The sequence below is a fragment of the Carlito syrichta genome, unplaced genomic scaffold (genome assembly GCF_000164805.1).
Source record: "Carlito syrichta isolate Samal-C Ts95f unplaced genomic scaffold, Tarsius_syrichta-2.0.1 Scaffold314005, whole genome shotgun sequence".
Taxonomy (NCBI): domain Eukaryota; kingdom Metazoa; phylum Chordata; class Mammalia; order Primates; family Tarsiidae; genus Carlito; species Carlito syrichta.
In genome coordinates this window covers 421,647-448,877 of record NW_007258101.1, presented here as the reverse complement: position 1 = coordinate 448,877, position 27,231 = coordinate 421,647, and the positions used below count along the sequence as shown (strand labels likewise).

The following is a 27,231-nucleotide window of genomic DNA, read 5'->3' as shown; positions in this document are numbered from 1 at the left end:
AGACCTCATCTCTACAGTAAATCAAAAAATTAGCCGGGCGTGGTAGTGCATGCCTGTAATTCCGGCTACTTGGAAGGCTGAGGCGGAAGGATCGCCGGAGCCTAGCAGGTCGAGACTGCGGTGGCCGGGAGCGGCCACTGCACTCCAGTCTGGGCAACAGAGTGAGACTCCAACTCAAAAAAAAAAGAAGAAGAAACTGTGCTGGAACCCATGCTTTCTTTCCCATTTTACTTTTGTATGTATTCTTGAAAGCATTCGTTTTTTGTTGTTATTTTTAGCCAGAGTCTCTCACTATGTTCTCCAGGCTGGAGTGCAGTGGCATGATCCCTACTCACCATAGCCTCAATCTCCCGGACTTCGGCTATCCTTCTGCCTCAGCTTCCTAAGTAGCAGAGACTACAGGCACATACCCTCATACCTGGCCACTTTTAAAATTTTTTGTAGAGAAAAGTTCTTACTATGATGCTTAGTCTGGTCTTGAACTCCTCCCACCTTGGCTTTCCAAAGTGTTGAAATCACAGGTGTAAGCCACTGTGCCCATCCTGAAATAATTATTATTTATTGAGCATCTACTAAATGCAAGGCATTTTCACATTCTTTATTTCAATCAATTCTCACTTGGGATGCAAATGAAGAAACTTGTTCAGGGCCACACAGCTAATAAGTGTACAGCTGAAACAAAAGTCCAGGCTTCTGGTTTCCAATGATCTGCTTTTCCTAGAACACTACACTGTCCTTCAAATTTCAGTTGACAATCCTAAGACTGGTGTATTGTCATTAGGGAAGTATAATACTTTACAGGCTTTGGGGAATATGTACCTGCCTCTATAAAGCAACTTTTTTTTTCTTTTTTGTAACGCACCTAGCACTGAGCTTAATCAAGGAGAGTGGTCATTAAATTAAATTTTCAAAAGAAAAAAAAGACAGGTCTTTCTATTGCCCAGGCTGCTCTCAAACTCCTGCACCCAAGTGGTCCTCCCATCTCAGCCTCCCAAGTAGTTGTGACTACAGGTGCATGCCACTGCCCCTAACTTTAGCAAATTTTTTTTTTCTGAGTTGGAGTCTTACTCTGTCGCCCAGACTGGAGTGCAGTGGCCGCTCCCGGCCACCTCAGCCTCGACCTGCTGGGCTCCGGCGATCTATTCCGCCTCAGCCTTCCAAGTACCTGAAACTACAGGTGGGCTCTACCACACCCGGCTAATTTTTGATATGTTGTAGAGATGAGGTCTCGCAAACTTGCCCAGGCGGGTCTCGAACCCGCGGGCTCAAGCAATCCACTCACCAAACCTCCCAAAGCTTGGGATTATAGGCTGAGCCACTGAGCCTGGCAGGCAATTTTTTTTTTTTTGAGTTGGAGTCTCACTCTGTCGCCCAGACTGGAGTGCAGTGGCCGCTCCCGGCCACCGCAGCCTCAACCTGCTGGGCTCCGGCGATCCTTCCACCTGAGCCTTCCGAGTAGCCGGAATTACAGGCATGTGCTACCACGCCCAGCTGATTTTTTGATTTATTGTAGAGATGAGGTCTCGCTGCCCAGGCGGGTCTCAAACTCGCGGGCTCAGGCAATCCACTCACCTCAGCCTCCCAAAGGCGCAGGATTACAGGCTGAGCCACTGAGCCCGGCTTGCAGTTTTTTTTTTAAGCAATGATATTACTGGCATTTTGTCTGGTGCTTGGAATTGTTTAAGATAGTACCTAAAACATTGCTGTAGTTTGATTCAACAATATTACATTCAAGTCAGGCACAGTGGCTCACGCCTTAATCCCAGCACTTTGGGAGGCCAAAGCGAGAGGATTACCTGAGCCCACAGGTTCGAGACCAGCCTGGGCAACTTGGTGAGACCTTGTCTCTACAATAAATCACACACACACAAAACTAGCCGGGCATAATGGTATGAGTCTGTAGTAACAGCTACTTGGAATGCTGAGGCGGAAAGATTGCCTAAGCTCAGCAGGTCAAGGCTACAGTGGCAGTCAGAGTACCACTGCACTCCATCCTGGGCGACAAGAGTGAGACTCTAACACACACACACACACACACACACACACAAATTAGCCAGGCATGGTGGCACATGCCTGTGGTTCCAACTACTTGGAAGACTGAGGTGGAAGGATCACCGGAGCCCAGCAGGTCAAGGCTACAGAGGCCATGAGCATGCCACTGGACTCCAGCCTGGATGACAGACTGAGACTTCAACTCAAAAAAAAAATTGCATTCAACTTATGGAAGAACATAATTGAGTGAAACTTATGACCCTGAGTCACTGACCTTTGGCGTTTTTTTGCATCAATGTCTTTCCCCAGCTCAATTAGAGATTCAGAATTGTGGGGCCGGTACTCACCTTAATTCATGTTTGCATTGTATTTCACAACTGAAGTGCTACTCTAGGCCAGTAGTTCTCCAATTCTGTGTACATCAGGACCCTGAGAGCTGGCCAAAGCACACATTACTGGCCTTATCCCCAGAATTTCTGAGTCAGTAGTCCAGGAGGGACCCAAGAAGTTGCATGTTTTTCCCATAAAACGCTGATATTGATGATCTGGGAGCCTCATTTTGAGAATTAGCGCTCTAGACCAAGAGTTGGCAGACTACTGTCAAGGGCCAGATTGTAAATATTTTAGACTTTGTGGGTCTTATGATCTCTGTCACAACTACTCAACTCTACCACTGTAGCTCAAAATCATCCATAAACAATGGTAAGCAAATGAGGTTAGCTATAGTTTAATAAACCTTTATTTATGAGCACCAAAATGTGAATTTCATATATTGCAAAATATTGTTTGTAAATTTTTTTCTACCATTTATAAATGTAAAAACAATTTTTAGGTCTTGGGCTGTATAAAAATAGGCAGTAGGCCAGATTTGGCCCTTGAGCTGTAGTTTGCTGACCCCTGCCATGTAGTTGTGACCTGTTGGGGAATTTTTTTTTTTTTTGAGTTGGAGTCTCACTCTGTCGCCCAGACTGGAGTGCGGTGGCATGCTCCCAGCCACTGCAGCCTCGACCTGCTGGGCTCCGGCAATCCTTCCGCCTCAGCCTTCCAAGTTGCTGGAACTACAAGCACGCGCTACCATGCCTGGCTGATTTTTTGATTTATTGTAGAAATGAGGTCTCACCAAGTTGCCCAGGCAGGTCTTGAACCCGCGGGCTCAGGCAATCCACTCACCTCAGCCTCCCAAAGCACGGGATTACAGGCTGAGCCACCGAACCCGGCTGGGGATTTTTTTTTTTAAGCTATTGTTCTAAATGTAAACATAATGCAAGTGGATGGTTTTAAAAATCGTAACAGTACCAGAAGAAAATGAAATGAACCAAAAGTCTTTCTCCTACCTGTAGCCCCAATTTCATGCCCCAGAAATAACCACTGTTGATGAATATCAATTTTAGAAATTTTACAGGCATGTAAAAGCTTATATAAATGTGTAAGCTCTTTTTAGATTAATGGGCCTTCTATACATATTGTTCGGCATTTGCTTTTCCCCCCAAAATGTTGTACTGTGACCTCTTTCCATACCAATACATACAGATGATTTAGCTTATTATTTTTAATGACTACAGAGTCTTCTGTTGTGTAGATATACCATAATGTATTTAACCAGTCCCTAATTGATGTTTCCCACTTGAAAACATCTGGGTTGTTTCCCACTTTTTTGTACCACAAACAATGCTGCCATGAGGGTACATCTGCATATATTCATCATTGCATAATATCTGCAGCATGAAGTCCTAGGTGATGAACTGCTGAGTTAAAGTATACGTGCATTTAAAGTTTTGATAGATATTCCTCAATTCTTGTTGTAAGTACTTTGAACCCTATGTTCATTTTCTTTCAGGGTTACATCTACATTTTTGCTATTTGGTCTTTATCTGACTTGAGCATTCATCACAATAAGTTTCAGTATAATGCCTCCCTGCACGTGAACTTAACACTGAGTAGTAATCCTATGGAGGGCAAAAAGTGCAGCTGGCAATTTGTCTGTGACTCTTGAAAGGAAAACGGCTTTAAAGAATATGAAGCCATCAAAACAGTACCCTGCATCTAGGGTCATTCTGGACATTACCATGTAAGGTATCACAGCAGAAATTGTTCTTTTTTGCAGACCTGGTGCTTAGCAGATGTTTCTATATGTTTGTTTCCCATTAGAGTTTCCTGTTGTCAAGCATTTATGTAAACATAGTATTAGCTAATAAATATGCTGTGCTACTATTGCACTAGAACTCAGAATACCTGCTTTCCTTCCTATTTGGGGCTTTCCCTTTTTTATTTAATAAAGTATTAGAATGATTATTTAATAGCAACAACACAACATCTTAAAGTAGAGCACTGTGTTGTTGTTTTGGGTTTTTTTGGTTTTTCACTTAAAGTACGTCTATTTCTGCTTTTAGGTTGCTATAGAATTTTCTCTTCACCACTCAATCATATCTACTTACACAAGCAGTCAAGCAGTCAACAAAGAAGAAATTTCTTTTTTTGGAGACAAAGAGATATTTCACACAGTATAGTTTTGCCGGCTGCAGTTTCTTCAGCTCATCCAGTCCCTGAGGTACTGTATTGCCTATTATCGACTGCCTTTTCTGGCAAAGATGAAGGTTGACTGCAGAAGTGATTAAATGCTTTTGTATCTTTGATTTCTGAGGCATTTGAGTCTTAATTTTAAAACTTAGTTTGTGATTTAAAATTGTGATGTGAGAAATTTTAACAGCCTGCAGTTCTATAATACTAATTTTTAAAAATGAAACTCTGAGCTTTTAATTGCTTAGCTTAATTAGCATCAAAATTTCCATCATGGAATTTTTCATATTAAATTTCTAACATGAAGATAAAACTACATATATGTAGTTTTCTAACTTTTTTAGAGAAAAAAATTGACTATAAAACTGGGGTGATTCAAAAAAGATTACTTGAAACTAACACTAGATTTTTTTTTTTAAACCTGCTCTTATACTTTCCACGTTATTGATGCTGCTGTCCTTGAATCATCTTTTGGAGTAAATTAAATAAAACATCTTGTCCAAGAGCATTCTTGATTTTTTTTCAGAGATTGTAATTCTGTGGAAAGACTATCAACTTTTCAAAAGCATATATATGTGTGTGTGTGTATATATGTCACAAAAAACACCTGCTTTTTTTTCTTTTATGAATTTTTTTTACAGTGAACCTACATTAAGTCTGTTATTCTCCTGAAGGTGAGTAGCTTATTTTTGTATTAAAGGCCGAGACAGACAGGCCACCAGAACCCAAAGTACATTCCTTGGCTGGGCTGAGACCTGGCCATCACAGTGAGAGCTAGTGTTTGGAATTAGTCCAAAATCGACATTATTTTTCCTTAGTAGAAAAGAAAAAAATGTCCAGAGAGGTAAATTGTATTGTTTTAGAGATTTCAGTGGCAAACAAACAGCCCTTCTTTCTGTAGTTATAACCTTGCTGATTCACAAAGCATAGTGGAAACAAGAACACAGGCCTATTGGGAGAGACTTGGAGAGCATCTGTGGGTATTTGTGGTGTAGCTGTAGGAGAGCAGATGCTCCTCCAGAGCTCAGCTAAGGCAACTAGGTAATGACATTACTTGTATCAGAAAAACCCACCAGAATAGGAGAATAAGTGAAGATCCTTAAATCCTGTGTGATGGACTTCACAACGATGATAGCCCTAACCTCAGCCCTTCCAGAGATGCTGTGATATTTCAGTTGAATAGTGTTATCTCCCTCAGCTTCCTGTCCCAAACTGCTGTGTAGCCTTACTGTGTACAGTTCAACAATGCTTATAGTTTGAAATGCTTCACAACTCTTTACAACTATAAATAGTTTGTGAAGAGCTGTGCAAAACCTTGGGACTGAAAGAAGCTCTGTGTGTAAGATAGTATTTATTTTCTGAATACTGCCCATGGTCTACAAGCGTGTTCAGGGTTGCATGATTTGCATTCTAGGGGTGTTTTTTGTTTGCTCTTGACAAAAAATAGAAATGTTCTAGGTAATTTTCATGTACTTGGGGAAAAAAAGCTGTTTTGTTTTACTTCAGCCTCTCAGTTTGAGTATAATTGCAAAATGTAAGAAAAGTGTATATGTAATAGACTTTAGGGAACTTGACAGTCAGCCTTTTTACATGTATTCATTTGGAGAAAGTGTTGGAGCTATCCTTTGCATAAGTTTTATCTTTATGTTAAGAAGATGAAAGTGCTCTTAATTAACCATTAGGCGATTTGGAAACTTGGTGCTATTTTTTATCAATGGTGATATGCTTCTAACTGGGTTAGAAGGGGGAAAAAAAGAAAACTACTGTTTGTTTTGACCAGAAGTCTACTTTAGGTCCATTTTGACTCAAGCATGGTAAGGTTAACAGACTATCCAGAGGCAGCACTAACAGGCAATGTTAAGTTCAAAAGGGCAGGGGAAGGAACTGGGGGCAGCCTGGAGGGTCTGTTGTACTGGCTTCAGAGGTCGGTGCTCCGGCAGGAAGGGCAGAGCTCCATGAGGCAGGAGGCTGTGTCCGAAAAAATGATCCCATTGTCATGGGCTGGGTTCTGATCTTCGTTTTCAATCCTTTTTCCTCAAGCACATAAAGAAGCCAGACTATGTGACGACAGGCATTGTACCCAACTGGGGAGACAGCATAGAAGTTAAGAATGAAGATCAGATTCAAGGACTTCGTGAGGCTTGTCAGCTGGCCCGTCATGTTCTCCTCCTGGCTGGGAAGAGTTTAAAGGTGGTGTCTCATCAAACCTCAAAATGACTTGTATAAGGAGCAACAAACACTCCTCTTTTTTCTCTTTCCCTTTAACTCTTTAACTCTTTTTTCTACATATCTAATTTGTTTAAAGAAATTAAATAAAGCCTTGGGATGGGGAAAGGAATTTTATTCTTTTGTATATTTATTTAAGAGGTAATTTCCAATCCAAATTCAATTTTAACTAGCAGAATGCTAGAGATATTTTGGGCTAAATCAGCCTATCCAAGCCGATCAATGGCAGACAGCTTTGACTTTTGCCCCCTTACTCCTGTCCGTAGTTTCTGCTTTTATTCCCCACATTATTTCTGTGTGCCTGAAGATATATGTTCTATCTTGTTCTTTGTCTCCTATTTTCTTGCATTAGCTCTGCAAAGAAAAATCAGACCAGATACACAAAGCTATAGGTAGTATAGCAGTATAATTATGTACAACTCTCCTTCTACAAGGTTTAATTATTTCAAAATAATCTGAAATATCCTGCTATATAAGGATCATGAGAGAAAATGTGTGCCTATAGTTTCCAAAAGGTGAGCAGAATTTAGAAAGTGAGACTCAAAGAAGAAATCACTTATAGTATCATCTGTGTAATAAACTTGTTGTAGCAGCATGACTAAGCATAATGTGAATATAAAATAACACAAAGAAAATTATTGAAGAAAAAATTTTTAGCAAATGATTTTTTTTGTTCTAGAATTTTATTTATGATTTATGAACTTATGGAGATACTCAATTTTAGATTTTTTTTTTTAGTTTGGGATACCTTCTAGTAAGAGAAACGTATTTTTTTAAAGCATATTTCTTTAGACTTGAAAGAAATAAAGATTAGTAAAAACCAAACCTGTATAAAATGTAGACTCAGTTTTTTAAATGATGATCCATGCTCCTTATGCTACTTCTGCAAAACCAATGTAGTATTTCACTGAGATAAAAAGGTGTGGGTTGACCTACTTTTCAAGCTTTGTTGTCTAAACTGAAGACTATTTTTTGCATTTATTTATATGCTTTGGTTAGCCCAGAGTACCAATCACTGAGGAAAAGGAAGGAATTGCTGATGAACATATTTTTTAAATCTTCAGGCTAAAAAGGAGTCGTGTCATTTAATGACTCACAAATGATTTAGAGGATCCTGGAGTTTAAAGTGTCTAGTTCCTTATAGTTCATAACACCATCATAGACCCAAATGATTGTCAAAAAGGCACAATTCAGGATTGTAATATTAATCATAATTAATTGAAATGTTGTACCATAAGTTTATCATAATACATTTATACAGTCTCACATGGAAGTGCTGTTGCTATAGGCATCGCAGTAAATGCAGCATATATCTTCAACTGTTGCTACACAATTTCTTTATTTAATATTTCAGGTTGACATGACAACTGAAGAGATAGATGCTCTTGTTCATCAGGAAATCATCAGTCATAATGCCTATCCCTCACCTCTAGGCTATGGAGGTTTTCCAAAATCTGTTTGTACCTCTGTAAACAACGTGCTCTGTCATGGTATTCCTGACAGGTATTCATTTCTTAATAACATAGTGTTTCTTTAGAAACTAAAACATGGAACTAGGATCTATAACATCTATTGAAAGACACTGTCGTTCAATCGAAACTCACCTACAAACTTCTGAAGTCGACTATGGTAAAACAGAAAATTTAAAGTATTTTGCTTTGAAATGAACATACCACTATTTAATGTTTGTTAAAGCAGTATGTAATCTAAAAAAGGAAGTGTGCATTAAATACATCTTTTACCTTCTTAGATTTTAATTATATAAATGGTAAAAATCCAAATGTAGGTGAATTGTTAATGTTTTGATTCTTGGCAAAAGGAAGATAATAAGTGCATCTCTTGAAAAAACAGTCAATTTTTAAACAATGGCAATATGTTCATATTATGTATTTCTTATAAAACTTAATATGAAATATGACTGAGATAAGTTAAATATTAGATATAGTTATTCAACTTATTTGTCCTTCTCTCCAAATTATCATTGCAACCCCATTGGATTCGTGATGGTAATCATTATATATTCATTTTTATATTGTTTTTATTGTGATCTGTCTGTCACCATTTTTTTTTTTTTCTGCTTCTGTTTTAGTCGACCTCTGCGGGATGGAGATATTATCAACATTGATGTCACAGTGAGTAAATATATAAAAAATAGTCTTTGATCAACTTCAGAATTGCTGGTAGCAACAGGAAGAGTGAATTGAAATTGTGAACTGCACCAGTGGAAGTGCTGTTTACTTCTAGACCCAGACGCAAGCAGCTGGTTTCCTTTTTTGTCTTTAACTCTGTGTTTATTCCAAGTAAACCCAGGCCTGACTTGAATTTAGGGCTGGAATCAGATGCACTGAGATCAATGTTGGCCTAAGTGAAATGTCAACCCAATCCTGCTATGTGTCATGTTTTTGAGAAGGTGTAATTGTTATTGATCCACTGTGTAGTTAACGCAGAGCACCATAGCACTGGGCAGCTGCTGAAGCTAGATATGTATGAGATGAGCTAACACGAAGAAAGCCAGCATTTTTCCTTCACTCTGCCAAGATTGATCTTCCTCTTCCTGCTGATTTTGAGTGGGGCCTGTCATTATCTTACTCTGTCATTAGGGGCTACATTGGCCTGTGTGTGTCAGTCTATTTGGACAGCAACTCTTTTGCTCGCAGTATTCCCTAGATTTATTAAAATCCCTGAAAGTAGCATCATGTTCCATTTCTGGTATAGAGAAGCATGAGCTCAAAGCATACAAGTAGGGAGACTTTCTGTCTGAACTTCACTTTTCACCAAATGGTTAATCGCCTTTCTTTTCAGTAACAAGCCTAAGTAATCGTACGTAGGGACTTCAAATTGTACAAGCTGTAACATGTTCTAATATTCTTTGCCACCATTCTCGGAATTGGATTATTTGTGCTTTCAGTTTCTTTTATTTAAAAAAATTTTAGCAGTACCTTTAGAATATGTAGATCATAATGATGAGTAACAATTAAATTTTAAATAAATAAATAAAATGTAAACATGTGAGGAGAACTAGTTGAGATGAACAATATTCAAGGAATGCGGTTTCTATTAATGAGGAACTATTTTTAAGAATAGTATCTACAACTTAAGTAGGAGTGGGAATGGAGATAGAAATAGGCATCCAGTAGTTGAATTCAGTTCAATTTTTAAGTTGTTTAAACTAATTCAGCCTTTTTGCTTCATACACATTTGTGTGAAGAGATAACCAATGATTCTTTTACTGCTGATACTAATTCCTGTATCATTTTTCCTACTTAGAGTACTTGAACATTTGCTCCACATATTTCCTTTTGGCATCTTTCCAACTCAGAAACATGTAGAAGGAGGTATTTTATAAAGTGTACCTGAAATAAAATCTTTTTAATGATATACTCTTATTTTGGATTGTACCTGATTTTAGGGTTTTATGTTTATTATCTCACCTAATCGCCCTCTATTAAAATATTGCTGCTTTAACTGAAACCAGCATACTCTTCCTTATTGTTTCTAATATGTCCACAGAGAATACTCTGTTCCTTTTCTAGGTTTCATGAAGAGTTTCAATAAACAGTTTAATTTAACATTCAAATTATTTCACAGTTAAAAAATTTAACAAAGCAAAGTGCAATACTTCCAAGTGTCTAGAAATGTGAATGAATCCAGGAAACATCTAGGTCAGTATCTTAACAATTATATTTCTTATGAAATAGTTTATTAAGTGAAGGACTCCATTATCAGTTCCTATAGTTTTATCAGAAAATACTCATTGCATTTTATATATATATTTTTTTTTTTTTTTTTTTTTTTGAGTTGGAGTCTCACTTGGTCGCCTAGACTAGAGTGCAGTGACCGCTCCCGGCCACCGCAGCCTCGACCTGCTGGGCTCCGGTGATCCTTCCGCCTCAACCTTCCGAGTAGCCGGAATTACAGGCATGCGCTACCACGCCTGGCTAATATTTTTATTTACTGTAGAGATGAGGTCTCGCTGCCCAGGCGGGTCTCGAACCCGCGGGCTCAGGCAATCCACTCATCTCAGCCTCCCAAAGGTGCAGGATTACAGGCTGAGCCACTGAGCCTGGCTGCATTTTATAATTGTTTACTTGTGGTATAATTCACAAGAAAATAGATATCTTCCCCCTTGAAAACTGAATGTTCAAAAAAAAGACTATGATGCTCATAATAGTTGCTCAATAAATACTTGTTAAGTAAATGTAATACAAGACAAGAATAGTTTGTGGGTACAAACAAGTTATAGATGACTGTCACAGACTAAAAAGTATTATATTTCCATATATATTGACCTCTCAAGTAGTCATTTTGAAAGCTAGCAAAAAGTAATATGAAAAGGCTAATAAATATTTTAAAAAATGTTTTTATATAAAAATCAGTTATATGAACATTAACAGTTATAAATATTCTTGAGTAATTACACTTACCATTAGCAAATTTTATATTCTTGTATATAAATTTTTAAAAAAACTTGTACTTTCCTGAATTGCAAAGGACTACAAGTTGGGATAAATTAATAAAACACTACGCTATTGCAAGGTAATTAAAATATTTGATATAGTAGAGAAAACACTCAACTGAAAGCCAATAATTCATCATATTAATCTGAATCTACCTCTATATCCTGTCACTAACCTTAAACAAGTAACTTGTCCATGCCTCAGTTTCCTGAATTACAAAGTGAAGATCTAATAAAGACCTTTCTTGCTTCCTTCACAGAATATAGGAAAGCAGTTTTTTAAAATGCAGAATAGTATACGGATTTAAGACATGAATTCTGTATCAAAACAGATAGAGAGCTCAGATAAATATCTTTTTCATAACAGTTTCTACATTCTACTTTATGAGAAAGAGAAATGTGAAAAATAATGAGATAGGACAAATTTATGCAAAGTAGCAAATTCCAAGCTACATCAAAGGATCAGTATTCAAACAGGCTTCTCTGCCTTTTGTATTTATTATAGTGTTTGGTAATCATTGATTTTTTAAAATAATGAATCTGATGTCTTTCAAGATCCTACTTGGCTTCTGAATCACTGAAGACTGATAAAATTTTATTTTCTGTAACTTTACTTTTAAGCCTGTTTTATTATATTCTAATTCTTTAAAAATGCATATATAGTGTTTTCTGTTAGCATTGTGCTATCTGGAACATTTGATTCAGATTTCACTTCTAGACACAGGATTTTTCCTTAACATTTCATTCCTATATAGGGCTACTTCAGTTCTTAGAACAAAATTCTCCTATTGTCTGTTACAATACCAACATGTCTATCTTATTTCTTCTTGTCATTATATATCACTTCCAAATATAGCACTGATAAATAAAAGATCAAGTAAATCTTCATGACATCGAAGAAACTTTTTACTATGTCAACTGCTTGGTAATTCTTTAAACCTATTGTGCCAATTGTAGGTCATTGTCTTTGATCACTAATTTTTACATCTATGGTATTGTCTTCTCAGAAATAAAGTGAAGAATCAAAATATTATAATAGTACTGCTAGTCATAATGCTAAAATAGCTATACTATTCACTTGTTTGTTTTCAAATTTTGCAATATCATTGCATGGCTTCGTCTTTTTAATTTCTGAAAGGTTTTGGTGTATCTTTCTTTTTTATAGGCAAACATGAGAGTAATTCTAGAAGGATAGAACAATGAGTCTACTAAATACATAAATGAACACAATGTGAACTTTAGGAGAGTAGATTTTAAACAAGAACATCTTTTAAATATTCTGCCTGTGTTTAGGTCTATTTCAATGGCTACCATGGAGACACCTCTGAAACGTTTTTGGTGGGCAATGTGGATGAATGTGGTAAAAAGTTAGTGGAGGTTGCCAGGAGGTGTAGAGATGAAGCAATTGCAGCTTGCAGAGCAGGGGCTCCCTTCTCTGTAATTGGAAACACAATCAGGTAAGCCTTACATTGACAAGTAAAGGGAGGGTTGGCAAATGGTTCAAAGGTTACTGGTGTCTTGGTCTACAGTTGATGATATGTTTTATGATTCACAACCATCATTTCAGACTGATATCAGTATGTGAACTGCCAGGCTGCAATGTTGTTCCCTAGGCTGAAAAAAAAAAAACGTTTTAAAAAAGTAAATTACACCTGGGTCAGCAAAGAAACTTATAAGAGGAGCAAGTGATATTTATATGGCTGCTTTTGTTTTAACTTGACATACTGCTCTGTAGTTGTCCTTCATTCAAAATCACATTAAAGATGGAAGAAAGTACCCAAGAAGGGAATGAACATCCCAGTCTTTGGATAATGAGACAGGAGAAAAGTTAAATTTTGTAAAGAAAAGGGGTGAAACATATTCCTCTGATACAAAGATTTAAAAGTGTTAGGTCAAGAAAGGCTTGCCTTTCAAATTAGTAGATTAGCAAATAGCCTGAGAAGGTGATCTTCTGTCCTTTTTTTGTCTGGTTCATTTTTCCTAAGCCATTGTTTGTTTTTCACACAATATTCTATGCGTACTGTTTGAGTATATGTGATTTTTCTCAATTTAAGACTTTTCTTTATAATCTGTTATCTACTTCTAGGTCTTTTTTCTCCTGTAACTGTTTTGTAGTGGACATGTAGAATATGTGTTTTTATTTTAAAGTAACGCATTTTGTTAAAGAGGACCACATCAGTACTGTTCTCATTAATATGAACCATTGAATACTTCCCATTTGTCTAAAGGATGGAAGGCTTAGTCACCTTGAAAAGATTCTGCCTTTTTTCTTCGTAAGCCTTCAAATACTTTAAGAAAAAAGGCAGTAAAATATCAGTTAAATGTATTTATGGCTTTAAAAATATTGTAACAGTGTCTGAATCAAACTTTAGTAAAATCTCTTTGGGTTATATCTGAGAAGCTTTTATTGAAGACTTTGAACAAAATTGTGTTTTTGACAGTTTTAAATTATAGGCTAACTAGCCTGGGAAAAAAGGATAGTGTCTCTCTGTTCTTTCATAGGAAATGTTGAATCAGACCCCTACTGGGAAAAGAAATTTAATGCATATCTCACTATCTTACTGTCCATGAATATAATAGAAATGAATTCAAAATGCAGCTTTATTTTTGCAAATGGGATGAGTCGATAGATGCACCTCATATTTTTGAACACCTAGGGTTCAACAAATTTACTGGTGGTGCTCTTGCATTTTAACAAAATTTATTCTTCAGTAGAAGGGGGCAGAGAACACTAGATTCTTATTCAAGCATTCTATCGAGCTCTGCATTCATGGCTGTGTCTAAAGGGCATGTCAGCCTTTGATTCTCTCTGAGAGGTAATTATCCTTTTCCTGTCACGGAACAACAAATGATAGCTAACTACAGAGGCACATTTGCAGTAGTCACATTCATCAACTGCAGGAAAAAAAAATTCAATTTAATTGTGCAACACAGCTGCACATGGGCTTTTGAGCATTTCTGTTGTTCTCCCTGTCTCGCTATTCCTCCCTCCAGATCTATTTTTTAAACTTTTTTCTGGTTATTTTTTCCCCTTTTTGTCTCTTCTTCCATTTTTACTCTCTGTACTTTCTTGTTAAAGTAATTTTCCTTTGTGGCTCTCATTCTTTTTTCTCCATTGAAGGCTATGAATGTAGAAAATTATCACAATTACTCATATAATTGAGCCTCTTTGTAGCAAGTGCAACTCCAGTAGCCTTTCTCCATCATGAAAATGGTTTCATTATAGGGTTTTTCATATTCTCTGACACCATCTACACAGAGGAACAGGCGTGCAGATGAGATGTACTAGGAACAGGCTAGATCAGTAAGGTCACAGTAGGAATAATTAGCTCTGCTATGGAAAGAGCATCTAGGCCTTTTACTGCTACATAAATGTACTGTCCGTGGCTTTTAGTCACAAAAAAAACTTACTAACAAATGGAGCTCCCGCCTACTACTTTGAAAAAAAGATTTGTATCAACACTACAATTTTCCATCATTAAGACTAATAACACAGAGCCTAGTATACATCAAGGGGAATAAAAAGAAAAATCTCACGTTCAAGTGGCGGCTGGGTGCTGACCTTTGTTCCCTTTTTTTGTGTACGACTTAACTCTTTACAAAAAAGAGCCACACGCCACACCAACATGCAGGTGAACTCCAGCTAGTACTAGCAAAGCACAGCATTCAGTTGGAAAATCTGATAAATCTCCATGCAGGATAATGCATTTCATTACATATTCACTACATTAATTCTGGCTACATAAAAAGGGAAGAAGAAGAAGAAGAAGAAGAGTAGAATTGAAAGTGACATTGGATTTTAGCTCTCTGGATATAAGGGTCAGTTTTCATGGCATATGAATTTGCATGTACAAGCTTCTTTGAAAACCAGATTAGTCCCAACAACTGCACTTAGAAAACTATGTGGAAAATAGCAGACAATGAACTTTTTACTTTTACCCTAATACATTTCATTATTTACATGGTTTATGTCTGCCCCTAGAGAGGAAACTGGCTCCAATTCTAACCAATGTTTTTTCTGATGTGTTCAAGCAGTGTTTCTGGACATCTATTATCTTGCCTTTTCTCATTCAGGCAAAATCTTAAAGGAGTAAATAAACAATATCTACCTTTAAGCCAAAAGTACTTGAAATCATTATGTACAAAAGGTTTACAAACATCTTTCAACTCAGTCTTGTTTAAGATATTCACCATCTTTTGCGTAGCCTTTCTCTGCTGATACACTATGAAAAGAACATTCAGGCATGTGGTATTAGTATTATGTTACCAAAACCTTTGAGATCTCGATAGGAAATTTTGAAATTCTCCTCTGAAATCTAAAGAATAGGATGATATCTCTGAAGAAGTGTCAGCTAAAATGATTTAATAAAAGCATTCTCTATGTCCCCTTTTTTGCTTTGAGAGGGATGCCTAGTGATCTTTAGGTCATAGTGTCATTACACTCACTGTACCCCCATTTGCTTTAAAATATTTCTAAATCTGTATTTTTATAATTATCTCTAGATTATATGATCTGTACATATGAGTATATTGTGAATATGTAGATTTATGCATCACAAATATGTGACAGTTCAATTGAAAATAATTTAAACTTATGATTGTAAATGTCATGATGAAAGTATCAATAAATGGTTTTTAATGTTTAATTCATAAGTATATGTTTTGATATTAATTTAGAACAATATAAAGCAGATTTAAAAAAAATAATCTCTTTCTATTAGATTATGCACATTTAAACAATAAGTGGCTCAGGCAAAATAAGTCATTTTAGTGTCATCTGTGATGGATTTTTCTTGACAGCTACTGTAAATTACAATTATACTGCTTCTCTCTGCACATGAAAGTAAGCATTGCAATAAATTATCTTTTATTTCAATCCATTATGTCTGCTTTTCAGAAATAGAAAACCTCAACTAAAAGTTCAGCACTATTGTAAGAAAAATACAGTAATTTGTGATCCAGTTTGAAACAAAAAAATGTACCACTTTTTTGGAAAACAGTTGGCTTTCAAAAATATTACTAATTGTACTTAAACATTCCTTGTCATTAGAGGGATTCCCTGGATTTGTGCATTCCTTAATTCAAGACTACTTTAATCTAGAAAGATTAAAGGAAAGTTACATAACTTATAAAATCAGGTGCCATTTGACATCCTTAATTAGAGATGTGACCATTTGGAGATTAGTGTGGTTTATAGGATTCATGCAGAAATGGTAGTGAAACTTTTCATGTGCATTTTTATTTCTTTACAAGTGTGTGTACTGAAACATAGTACTCCTCTGCCCTCTTGGGGAATGTATTTTTAGTCATAGTAAGTAGTTGAAATGTATTAAGAAATTTATTTAGACAATATTTTGAGTACAACTGCCTCATGAAAGGGAGTTAAACTGAAGAAATGGTCACAAGATGAAATTCCTTCAAAGACATTTCTATATCACCTATAAACTGTAACTGAAACATGAAATGTCCTTCTATAGTATCACTGAAAAGTAAGTTCATAAACTACCTTTCTACAGCCTTTTCCTCCTTTCTCTCCCCAAATATTCCATCTGAAGGACTTCAAATCATAAATGTGCTTGGGCTCACGGGTAGGTGGCATACTGTCTTACAGGATTTTTATTTAGAGAAAGCCAGGAGAGCTAATAGCAGGAGAGTTCTTTTTGGTAGATTTTAGCAAAAAGAAGCCAGATTTCATTAAATATCCAAAGCAAGAAAACTCTTGTGCTCAGAAAAGAGTCATGGCCCTGTGGTACCTGGCATTGGGGCAGCTGCGGCACTTCTTGGACCCTCCTGCCTACCCTGCTGTTTACATTTTCCCCAACACACCAGTCAAGAGGTGCAGACGCCCTCCACCTTCCCATGCCACAACTAGGGTTCCAGTACTTGCTTTCATGTCAGAGGAGTGGAATTTGCTACTACAAGTCACTTGAATTGTCTCTATGAATTCAAATTTAAACCCTACAATCCAGTAGATAATCATGTGTTCCCTGTGTGTCCCAAAATAGTAGAAGGGGGGAATCCTTTTAGACAGTAAATTAGAAACATTAATGAGATTTCATCCTACTTAGTCCCAGTACATATGTGTTAAAAACGAATATCCACAATATGTCCCTATGATGAACATGCACGTGTACCCCCTGGATCTTCAAAAACAAAAACTAAAATACTTCCAATCCAAAAGAAAATACCCTGAAAAGCAGACAGAAGTGTACACTTAGCACCTGGGAATCAACATTTGGACGGGTGCTCAATCAAGGAATGGAAGGAAATGTGTCCTATTCTTTTCCTCCTTCCACCTGGCTGTAAAATCCTCTAACCTTACATCCAAGACACATAGATTCTATGATACTCCTACAGCCAGAAGTTCCAGCAGGACCCAGGGAGTAAATTGCAGGAGAACGCACTCAAACATCTTTAGCCACCTAGTAATTGCACAGCTTCTTTTATGAAGAGGAATGAGCAGTATGGTGGGGGGAGGGACCCCAAGTGTTTTTTCAGAGTGGGATTTCTTCCCCTCTCCTCATCGGAAATTAAAATGAAGATTGCCATTGTAACACACATTTAAGATGTAACTGTGAAGCCTGCCAATCAGTTGGAAGCTTAAAAAAAACTATTTTTTTTTTGTTTGTTTTAGACAAGAAAGTAGCCGGGCTCGGTGGTTCAGCCTGTAATCCCAGCGCTTTGGGAGGCCGAGGCGAGTGGATTGCCTGAGCTCGCGGGTTCGAGACCTGCCCGGGCAACTTGGCGAGACCTCATCTCTACAGTAAATTAAAAAAAATCAGCCGGGCATGGTAGTGCATGCCTGTAATTCTGCTACTTGGAAGGATCGCCGGAGCCCATCAGGTCAAGGCTGTGGTGGCTGGGAGCGTGCCACTGCACAGCAGTCTGGGTGACAAAGTGAGACTCCAACTCAAAAAAAAAAAAAAAAAGAAAGTAGGAGAATAGTTTATATTAAATGCTGTTAGAATCATCGAGGTTTGTTGGGACTGAACTAACATAATTTGTAGATTTCAAAAACCCATTCTCATTTTTGAAAATCTAAATTATGTCTTATTTAATAATTGTTTTCCACCCTTTATTCACTCTTCATCCTCAGTTTCTATTCAAAAATTATGTGACACAAATAGAAACACCTTGGAAAAGGTGTTCTACTTCCCACCCAAAGTGCCAAGACCCACAAAAATAACCATAACCATAAAGCACAACTTAGATAAAAACATTGACTTACCATTCCTGTCCCCAACACATACATAGTCATTTCTGTGCTATCAGTCACACTGAAATTAAATCTGAATAAGATTGCCCATCTGCTGGTTATATGACATCCTGGTTTATGTGAAGATACTTTTTTTTTTTGGAGTTGGGAGTCTCACTCTGTCGCCCAGGCTGGAGTGCAGTGACACACTCATGGCCGCCCCAACGTTGACCTGCTGGGCTCAGGCAATCCTTCCGCCTCAGCCTTCCAAGTAGCCGGAACTACAGGCACGCACTACCATGCCCGGCTAATTTTTTTTTATTTTTTGTAAAGAGATCTCGCCAAGTTGCCCTGGCTGTTTTCGAACCCACGGGCTCAGGCATTCTGCTCACCTCAGCCTCTCAAAGTGCTAGGATTACAGGCTGAGTCACTGCGCCTGGCCAAAGGTATCTTACAAGTCTGGAGATGGTTAAAAATGTTTAGAAAAAAGTATATAGACACAAATGCTTAAAAAGATGCTGGCTAAAAAGTCTTTGGGTTCATGTTAAACTAAACCTAACCTCTGTTGGAAGCTCTAGTTTGAAATCTAGAAACATTGGTTCTATTAAGAATTGAAATAGTAGCCCTGCAAATCCAAATCCCAATCTGTTGTTACAGTTATGTGTGTGTGTGTCTGATGCTGCTCCCCCAAAAAAAACATGTTCACCTGATTTCGACAACTTTTCAGCCTTGTAGGTAGAGATCTTAGGGCTGGATTCTATGTGCTTGGTTTCATATTTTATATGAGTTAGATGGAACCCAAAATATTTGCATGGAGAAATAACTGATGAAGCATCCTAGTTATTAAAAAGCTTTTTTGTTTTGTTTTGTTTTTTATACAGAGTCTCACTCTGTAGCATAGACTGGAGTGCAGTGGCACGATCACAGCCACCTCAGCCTCAACCTGCTGGGCTCAGGGAATCCTTCCACCTCAGCTACCCAAGTGGCTGAGACTATAGGTGCACACCACCATGCCCAGCTAATTTTTTAGCTTATTGTAGAGATGAGGTCTCGCCAAGTTGCCCAGGCTGGTGTTGAACCTCTCTGGGCTCAGATAACCCTTGTGCCTCCACCTCCCACAGTGCTGAGATTACAGGCAGGAGCCACCACACGCAGCTAAAAAGAATTATTTTTGAATTTTGTTGATGGGGTAAGTCTTGAGTGGAACTCCCAAATGATCACAAAGTTTTGGAGTATTTCAAGAATATTGACAAAGCAGATTCAACCTTTTGTTTGAAAAACATATAGCATTTTGAAATAGAGCAGAAAAAATGAGTCGTAGGAGTAGAAAGTCATATTTCTGTATTATAATTTTTTCCTCTGGTTCCCAAATCAGTATTAATTTATCAGTCTTTTTGTGAAATCGCATAAAAATCAGGCAGATGTTTATGACCTGCATTATATGCACATACATATCTTGATTATATATATCAATCTGTATGTGAATACTCACACTCATTTATCTAAAAGTGGCCATAACTGAATGCTGTCCTAAGTTAAATGCCTCAAACTACTGTGTTAAATACATACCTTCTTTCTTCCTATATCCAAAAGGAGTTGTTATAAGCAAAAGTTAAAATTATTACAGAATAATGAAAACATATTAATGTTACCATCTGACTCTAAGTATAACTGATTTTTCTTTTTTCAGAGAATCTTTTAAAGTGACTGTTTTCTCTTAGTATGCATTTAAAACTTATCAAATTAACCAATTTTTTTGGTCACTTTTAAAGCCACATAACTCATCAGAATGACTTGCAAGTCTGTCCACATTTTGTGGGACATGGAATAGGATCTTACTTTCATGGACATCCAGAAATTTGGCATCATGGTAAGAAAGTTCACTTGGAAGCTGTTTCTTGAGTGCGATCAGCATATGGCAGTTTTGCTCCTGAAACTCTCTTCTGACTTTAAATCCGCATTATCAACTATGTGTGTGTGGGGGGGGGTTGAGTCTACTTAATTTTAACCAGGACATTACTATGTTACTAGATTAGACCCCAGCAGTTTCAAACCCAAAATAAGGTTTATTTTGCTCTTTGTCTTCTCCTGAAGGGCATGGCTGGAAGGCACAAGGGATATATGTCTAGAAAAAGTTACTGAAAACGCCAGTGCATCAATGTCCCAGCAGTGTGCGCATATGACTGTTTTCTGTTTTTCTTTTTTTACCCCCTTTTCGAACCGCTGACTGTTGTGGTTAAACTTCATTACATCCTGCACAGCGTTGACAGCAGATGTATTTAGCAGCATGTACTCTTTAGTGATTTCTAAATTATGCCCACCCTTGTGTTCCTTCCCCAGAATCTCCTGTTTTTTACTGCCTGGGTGTGCGCCCTGTAGTGAGAAGGCCGGGCTAGGCCCAAAGGGGTGGGAGGATTTGGGTTAAGGTAGGAAGCAGCCCTATTGAGCACCCTCAAGGGGGGGTGCACATCTGGACAGGGACCAAAGAAAGGTTGGTCCAGGGGCCTTGACCTGCACTCAGGTGGCATTGGTCCATGAAAAATTACTGCTTGGTACTCTAGATGATCGCTGGAAACCTGGTCAGAACCCCTTTTAGGCCAAAGCGCCCCCCTGAGGCAGCTCAGTACCGGTGCAGGTGAGAGTGCAGAAAGGAGTTGTCTTTGCTGTGCCTTACTCAGTGCCGATGCCTAGAGTTAAATGATCTGAAGTCAGGGCCCACCCCTGCCTGCTCCAACCTGCACCAAAGGAAGCTACACTCCCTGTGTTTCCTTTCACAAGACCCCTTTCTCTTTGGGGTAGGGGTGTGGGCAAGGTCCAGGACCCAATGAGGCCAGGAGACCTAGCAGCAGGTAGCCTGGGGAGATTGGGTGGGGAGAGGAGGCCTGACATGTGTCTAAAACACCCACGCTTTGGCAAACTCTTCTGGGGGAGCCTTGACCCAGAGCACAGACAATGCAAAGACCAGGAGCCTGCGTTTAACTCCTGGTCACTACCCAGGACTCTCAAAGCCTCGACCCTTCCTTCTTCTCTAACAGAAAATAAATAAAATGATAGTTTGTAAAAGGGGCCTGACGCCCCTAATTCTGTTTCTCTCTGTCTTTCTGTCCTATTCTCATCCTCTTCCCCACGTTTTTTGTTTTGCAGCAAATGACAACGATCTACCCATGGAGGAGGGCATGGCATTCACTATAGGTAAACGCTGGAGCCCTCTTCGGAGTGCCACGCTCCTGGATAGAAGCTGCCGTGCTGGCCTAGGCCGAGCAGTCCCGCAGTCCTGTGAAGGACTAATAAAGCCAAACAGCATAATGAAATAATTCAAATGCATAGTAAATCTGATTAAATAATATCCTCGAGTCCCATCTTCCTAAATCAGATACTTACCGACACATTTAGGAGAAGGCAACCATCCAACCTCTAATTCTGTTACCAGCATAATGTGGTGTTTGGTTTTTTTTGTTTTGTTTTTTTCATTAACACCCAGTAACTAGAGGCGATTATGTTCCTTGCTCCCTGTCAGCAAGTGGCATGTGCTATCTGGTGGCCCATTCCTGGCTGATCATGTGATTGGTGTCACCTCCAAATTTCAATCACCTAGGGCCATAAAGGCATCACATTTCTGACTGTGGGACTTAATGGGGAAGCAATTAGAGTGAAATAAGAAAATTATTATTTGCTGATTAATGAACATTTTGAGCATGTTTTAAAAATTCAAATATTTTTTAAAACTGACTGATATTTATAAGAGGGACTGGTGTTTGGGTGGTTATTATCCACAGGGTCCTAATTAAGTCTTGATTAAAATGCCCTTCTTTCTCTAAAAAATTACGAACTAGGCAACTTCATACATTTTTGAATGCATAGCGTTTCCTCTTCCTACTGTTTAGTTTGTAGTCTACTATGTAAGCAACATCAATTATCAGCCCTTGCAAGACGACAACACGAGCCTGTGGGGGAAGCACTTGAGGGGAGGGGGAGAACCTTCTTATTCTCTTTTTTTGATAATCAGCAGAAACAATGTTTGACAAGAATCTGATGAGGTCACTGCAGTAAATATTTTCCCTCTTACAGAGCCAATCATCACCGAGGGATCCCCCGAATTTAAAGTCCTGGAGGATGCGTGGACTGTGGTCTCCCTGGACAATCAAAGGTGTTTGCTTTCTGCCCTGTTGCTTTCAGTTGTGCGGGAGGGGAAGATTGTCCGACGGCGCTAGAGCTCGCGGCCGGGCAGGCGCTTGTGCGTCCTGACTGCCGCGGTGTTGTGTTGCAGGTCTGCCCAGTTCGAGCACACAGTTCTCATCACGTCGGGGGGCGCGCAGATCCTGACCAAACTGCCCCACGAGGCCTGAGGAGCGGCCGGAAGGGCTCGGGGCTGGGCTTTTTTTCCTAAATCGCTGAAATCCAACTGGAGAACTTTTAGAAGAAGTGGGGGAATGACAAGTCGCTCGGAAATTTATCTAGCACCTCTTCGCGTGTTGGAAAAACGCGGTGGGGACTGGGAGCCGTGGGAGACTCGGATCTGCAGCCTGCCCGAGCCTTGCGGCTTCGGGAAAGCAGACCCTGGCCCCGAGCTCGGTTTCCCAGCGCGGGAGGCGCATCTGGAGGCCAATGGAGGCGCCCTCGTTTGGGAGACAAATTTCAAGACAAGCGCGATCTTCTCCTTCCCTTGTCCTGACTGACTCTGTCCGAGTAAAAACCCTCTTAAATCCATGGTGTCTGCTCCTTGCGTCTCTGACAGTTACAAAGGGAAGAGGGTGGGTGGTTGATGTTTGAGTGTCTGAACTTTTTACACGCGTGCGCGCAAAAAACAAAAAAACAAAACCCGAACCTTTTTGCTGGTTTTTTTTTTTTTTTAATTTTTTTTAACCCCTTGTGTGTCCCACACTGGCCGGCACCGAGGGCACGCGCATAGGCCAGCACCTGCCCCCACCCCCAGCCCTTGCGTTTCGTTCCCTTCGTCCGGCTTAAGATGAAAAGATCAGCCCGCGGACAGAGGCGTTGATTACGTGCATTTCCTTAGCTGTGGACCCTGGGCCTGGCCCTTCTGCAGGGTTTCATCCATCTAGAAACTCGGCTTTTCTGGGCCCCCGCAGCCTCCCTCCCCCGCGCGCATCTGCCCTCTGCCACCCTCCGAAAGGTTAAGTGTGAGACTCTCCCGCCACCCCGCCCGACTCACGCACGCTGGACCGTGCGTCGCCCTAGGAATTCGAGCCTCGGTTCCCCGCGCCCAGGTGTGGCCAGTGTCGCGGGTGAGCGGCCCGTCGAGTCCCTGCGCTGATCTCTCCCAGGCTGACCCTCTTCTGTCCCGCGCGCGGGCGGCGGGGGTGCGGTGCTCTGGAGACCCAGCGGAGCCCGGCGAGGAGATTGGGGCGGACTGGAAAGCAAGGGCCTAGTTGGGCCGGACTGGCGCTGGCAGGTTCAGCTCGGGTTCGGCCAGCAGCTCCAACCCGCTTCAGGAGCAGGAGTCCAGGGCCCCGCACTCTGTGTCTGCCGAGGCCCCCTCCCGCCCAGGGCACCCTGTCCCTGGCACTCGCTCTCCAGGACCCGGCCGCACCTGGGCTCCGACTGGGAGGAGCGAGGCCCTTGGCAGACCAGAAAGAAAGCCATTCCCCCTCTGGTTAGGGCTTTAGGAACAAGTCCATTGAGGGTGTCCAGGTGGTCAGTGGCTGTGCTAGTTCTTGTTTCTACCGAAGCGGGTTTTTCAACGATGATACCCCTTAAATACAACTGGGGCGAGCGGGAGCGCCAAGGAAATGTTGGCACCTGCAGTTGCCACGACAGGTGGCGCCGGCGACTGGCACCAGAGAGTGGGCTCTGTTTGGACACTCATCGTGGTGGGGAAGGAGATGGGAGACTGAGGGCGAGCTGGCTCGGAAGTGTGAAGAATTCCAGCTTTGCCCTGAACACGAGGTCCTCTCGGTTGTCCCCCTAACCCCTCCGGCTCGGCTTCTCTGCGTCCAGGACGTAGACTTTTGGAGACAGGTGATTCTAGTGGGCCTGAGAGCTGGAAAAGACCCCGGGAGGGGTTGAGGATTTAAAAGTGAATGAAAAAACTTTTGGTGTGCTTGGGAGTCGGCCAGGCAGAGGTCCAGAGACTGAGGCCGCTGCCCCGAAAAACCTGAATTCCCTAAAGAGGAACCGCGCCCAGCTGGCCTTGGGAGCGGTTTGCCGGAAAATGACTTCAAGCGGATTGCGACCATTAGCGTTGCTCTTATTTACGAATCAGTTTACTCCGAGGTTCCCCAAGGATAGTTTTATTAGGACCACAGGACTTTACCAACCACTGGGGAAACACGCTGCTTGTGCAGCAATTATTTCGAGGTGTAGGTATTTATGGGACGGGTTTGTAATCCCATTTATTAAAGTGACTAACCTAAAGATACAGACATATAGATGTATACTGCCAACGCTGCAGCTCCCTAGGAATCAAACTTGAATGCGAACGAACTGCGTTTAACATGCTCTGAAGTTGAGATTAGGAAGTAGATGTTAAAATGCCTCGTCCACGCCTCCCTGTCCCTCTGCCAGCTGAACTGGCCCCAAACCTCGCCCAGCCCCGCCGGGATTCCGGCCAAGTATGGGTACGGCTAACACCACCCGGGCTGTCCCGTCCTGGGGTGACTTCAGTAGGTCCTACTTGCAATCTGGGACCCTCAGGACAAATGGAAGAGTGCTGTTCTCTCTCAGAGTGGGGGCAGGCAAAGAATCAAGCGAACCGGCGTTTCAGGACAGGTGTCGCCTTAAGGTAGGGGTGGGAGGGATCCCCCCCTGAGCTCACAGAGTGAGCTCGTGTGAAGATCCCACACTGAGAAGCTAGCTCAGTCCGGGCGGCTTGGCGCTCGAGGGCCCCAATCACCCTCCCTCCCCAGGCCCACTTTTTTGAGCTAAGAAATAATTCCGGAGTGTAGAGATCCTTCGCCCTCACACAATTCACTTCTAAATCAAACACGGTTCTGAAATCGCATCCCGAAGGGGGGCGCGTGCCGGATTTTTGTTCCCAAGAGCCCGCCAAGTCCCCTGCGCCGCCAAAGCCTTTGATCTCCCTGCAGATGCGGAGGAACAGAGCGCCCAGGAGGCTGCCGCGACGTGCGGCCGTCTCTCGCGTCCCCCCATCTTGCAATCCTCGGTCCCTGGGCGGCCCGGCCGTCGGGCTTCCTCAAGCCTGGCCCTGAGCTCCGGGAGTCACCAGTTCCGCTCTCCCCGGTCCCCATCCCGACCCGGCGCCCGCCGCGCTGATCACTTACTTGGGCAGGGCCCTCGAGGTGCGCGCCAGAGACCCGGGGCCCGGGCGGCATCCGAGCGGCTGTGCTGGGCGCACGGCGCGGCACTCCACACCCCAAAACAGGCTCTAGGAAGGAGCAATTACAGCCACAAGTGCGACACGGAAATCAGGACGAGCCCAGCGGCTCCAGGAGTTGTCTGGTGGCGGAGTCATTAGCTGGTTGTTGCTACAAAGCCTCACCGTGTGGTTCGGTGATTAAGGGGGAAAAAAAAATCTTTTAAACGTTGGCAAACCCGTTATTGGTTTGGAATGTTGCTATTTTTTTTTCGCTTTTGTTTTTCTTTTTTGCTCCAACCACGCGGCCTGAAATCTTTCTGCCCCCAGCATCGTGCCCTTAAACCAAAGGAGAGGAATTCTGCGGGCAGCAGCAGCTGCGACAGAAGTTAGAAAAGAGAGAGACCTCCTCTACTAATATCTGTAACGACAGCACCGATGTAATTTGTTTTGAATGTTCATTTTTATTGGTGTTCCCTCTGCCAAAATGTGCTTGATTACAGAGGTTTGTCCTGTGATCACTGCACACTCCAGACAGGGGAAGGTGCAGCCATGAAGGTTCAGCTCAGGCCAGATCAAATCCCGGGCTGTTTAACGCTGAAAGGCTGCATGTTGCTATTAGTGTTAAATATATGGCTAATTATGCGTATGAAAATTAAACATCAGTGTTATGCTAATGGGACGCCTTCAGCTGCGGATCTGAGCACTTGAGACTACCATTTAATCAAATGAATCAGTAACTAATACATCTGCACGTGTGAACTTTCACAAGATCATTTCCCCGTTCCCGTCACACCGCTAAATTATGAAAGAAATAATTACCAACACTTTCTAATTACCTAACAAAGTAATCTGGGATTCACCGTGGGGCTGTGGGGATGGGGAACCTACGTCCCCCAGCAGCCAGGGTGGTGCGCGCACGCGGCGAGGGCCTTGCAGTGGCGCTGGGGTGGGGGCTTTTGTGCGCTTTCCTGTATCTGGCACCCCGGAAGACGGGAGGCGCGGTGGCAGCTCTTGTCGACACCAGCCCTGCCCTCCAAGCCCGGTGGCGCCCGCTTTGGCCGCGGGAGGTGAGGAAGACCCCGGGCGGTCCGGAGAGACCTGTCTACGCAGACAGGCGAGCCTACCGCAGGCCCGGTTTGGCTGCGGGTCTCGGTGTCCCCCAGGGACTCCCAAACTCCGGCCCTCTCACTAGACCCCGGGAGGCCGGAAAATGACCACCTGGCGGCCGCGACTCAGGCAGAACTGAGCCCTGCTGGCCTCTCGGCTCCACGCTGAGCTGCGCCCTCGGGGCGAGTGAGCCCGGGGCGCACCGTGCAGGGGGAGTAGAGGGGGGAGGAGGAGGCGGAGGAAGACTGGGAGGGAAAGAGGATGTGTGTGTTGGGGGAGGGGGCGGTGCGGCCGCCTTTCCTGGGAGGAGAAGCGCGGGTTCCTGGCTCTCCACGCGCACTGCTTTAATCAGACCGGTGCAGCCTCGAGCTGGAGTGGCCAGCTGGGCCTGGAGCAATGCGAGTGGGCCCCGGGGAGCGGCGGTGGCGGCGGCGCGGCGGCCGAGTGAGTGAGTTCGCCCCG

General features: G+C 41.6%; 2 protein-coding genes across 2 annotated transcripts in view; both read left to right on the top strand.

Annotated features, from left to right (window-relative positions):
• The window catches only part of METAP1D (methionyl aminopeptidase type 1D, mitochondrial), a 90,748-nt gene extending 67,655 nt beyond the window's left edge, over nucleotides 1-23,093 (top strand). The window contains 9 exon segments of the mRNA XM_021718906.1: nucleotides 4,383-4,540; nucleotides 6,550-6,699; nucleotides 8,090-8,238; nucleotides 8,825-8,867; nucleotides 12,485-12,648; nucleotides 20,159-20,256; nucleotides 21,531-21,578; nucleotides 22,455-22,533; nucleotides 22,654-23,093. Of these exon segments, the coding sequence (XP_021574581.1) occupies nucleotides 4,383-4,540; nucleotides 6,550-6,699; nucleotides 8,090-8,238; nucleotides 8,825-8,867; nucleotides 12,485-12,648; nucleotides 20,159-20,256; nucleotides 21,531-21,578; nucleotides 22,455-22,533; nucleotides 22,654-22,732 (968 nt within the window). The 3' untranslated portion in view covers nucleotides 22,733-23,093.
• A 3,993-nt stretch (nucleotides 23,094-27,086) lies between these two features.
• The window catches only part of DLX1 (distal-less homeobox 1), a 3,634-nt gene continuing 3,489 nt past the window's right edge, over nucleotides 27,087-27,231 (top strand). Inside the window, exon 1 of the mRNA XM_008070753.2 lies at nucleotides 27,087-27,213. The gene's annotated coding sequence lies outside the window, so the exon portion shown is untranslated. The remainder of the gene's footprint in view (nucleotides 27,214-27,231) is intronic.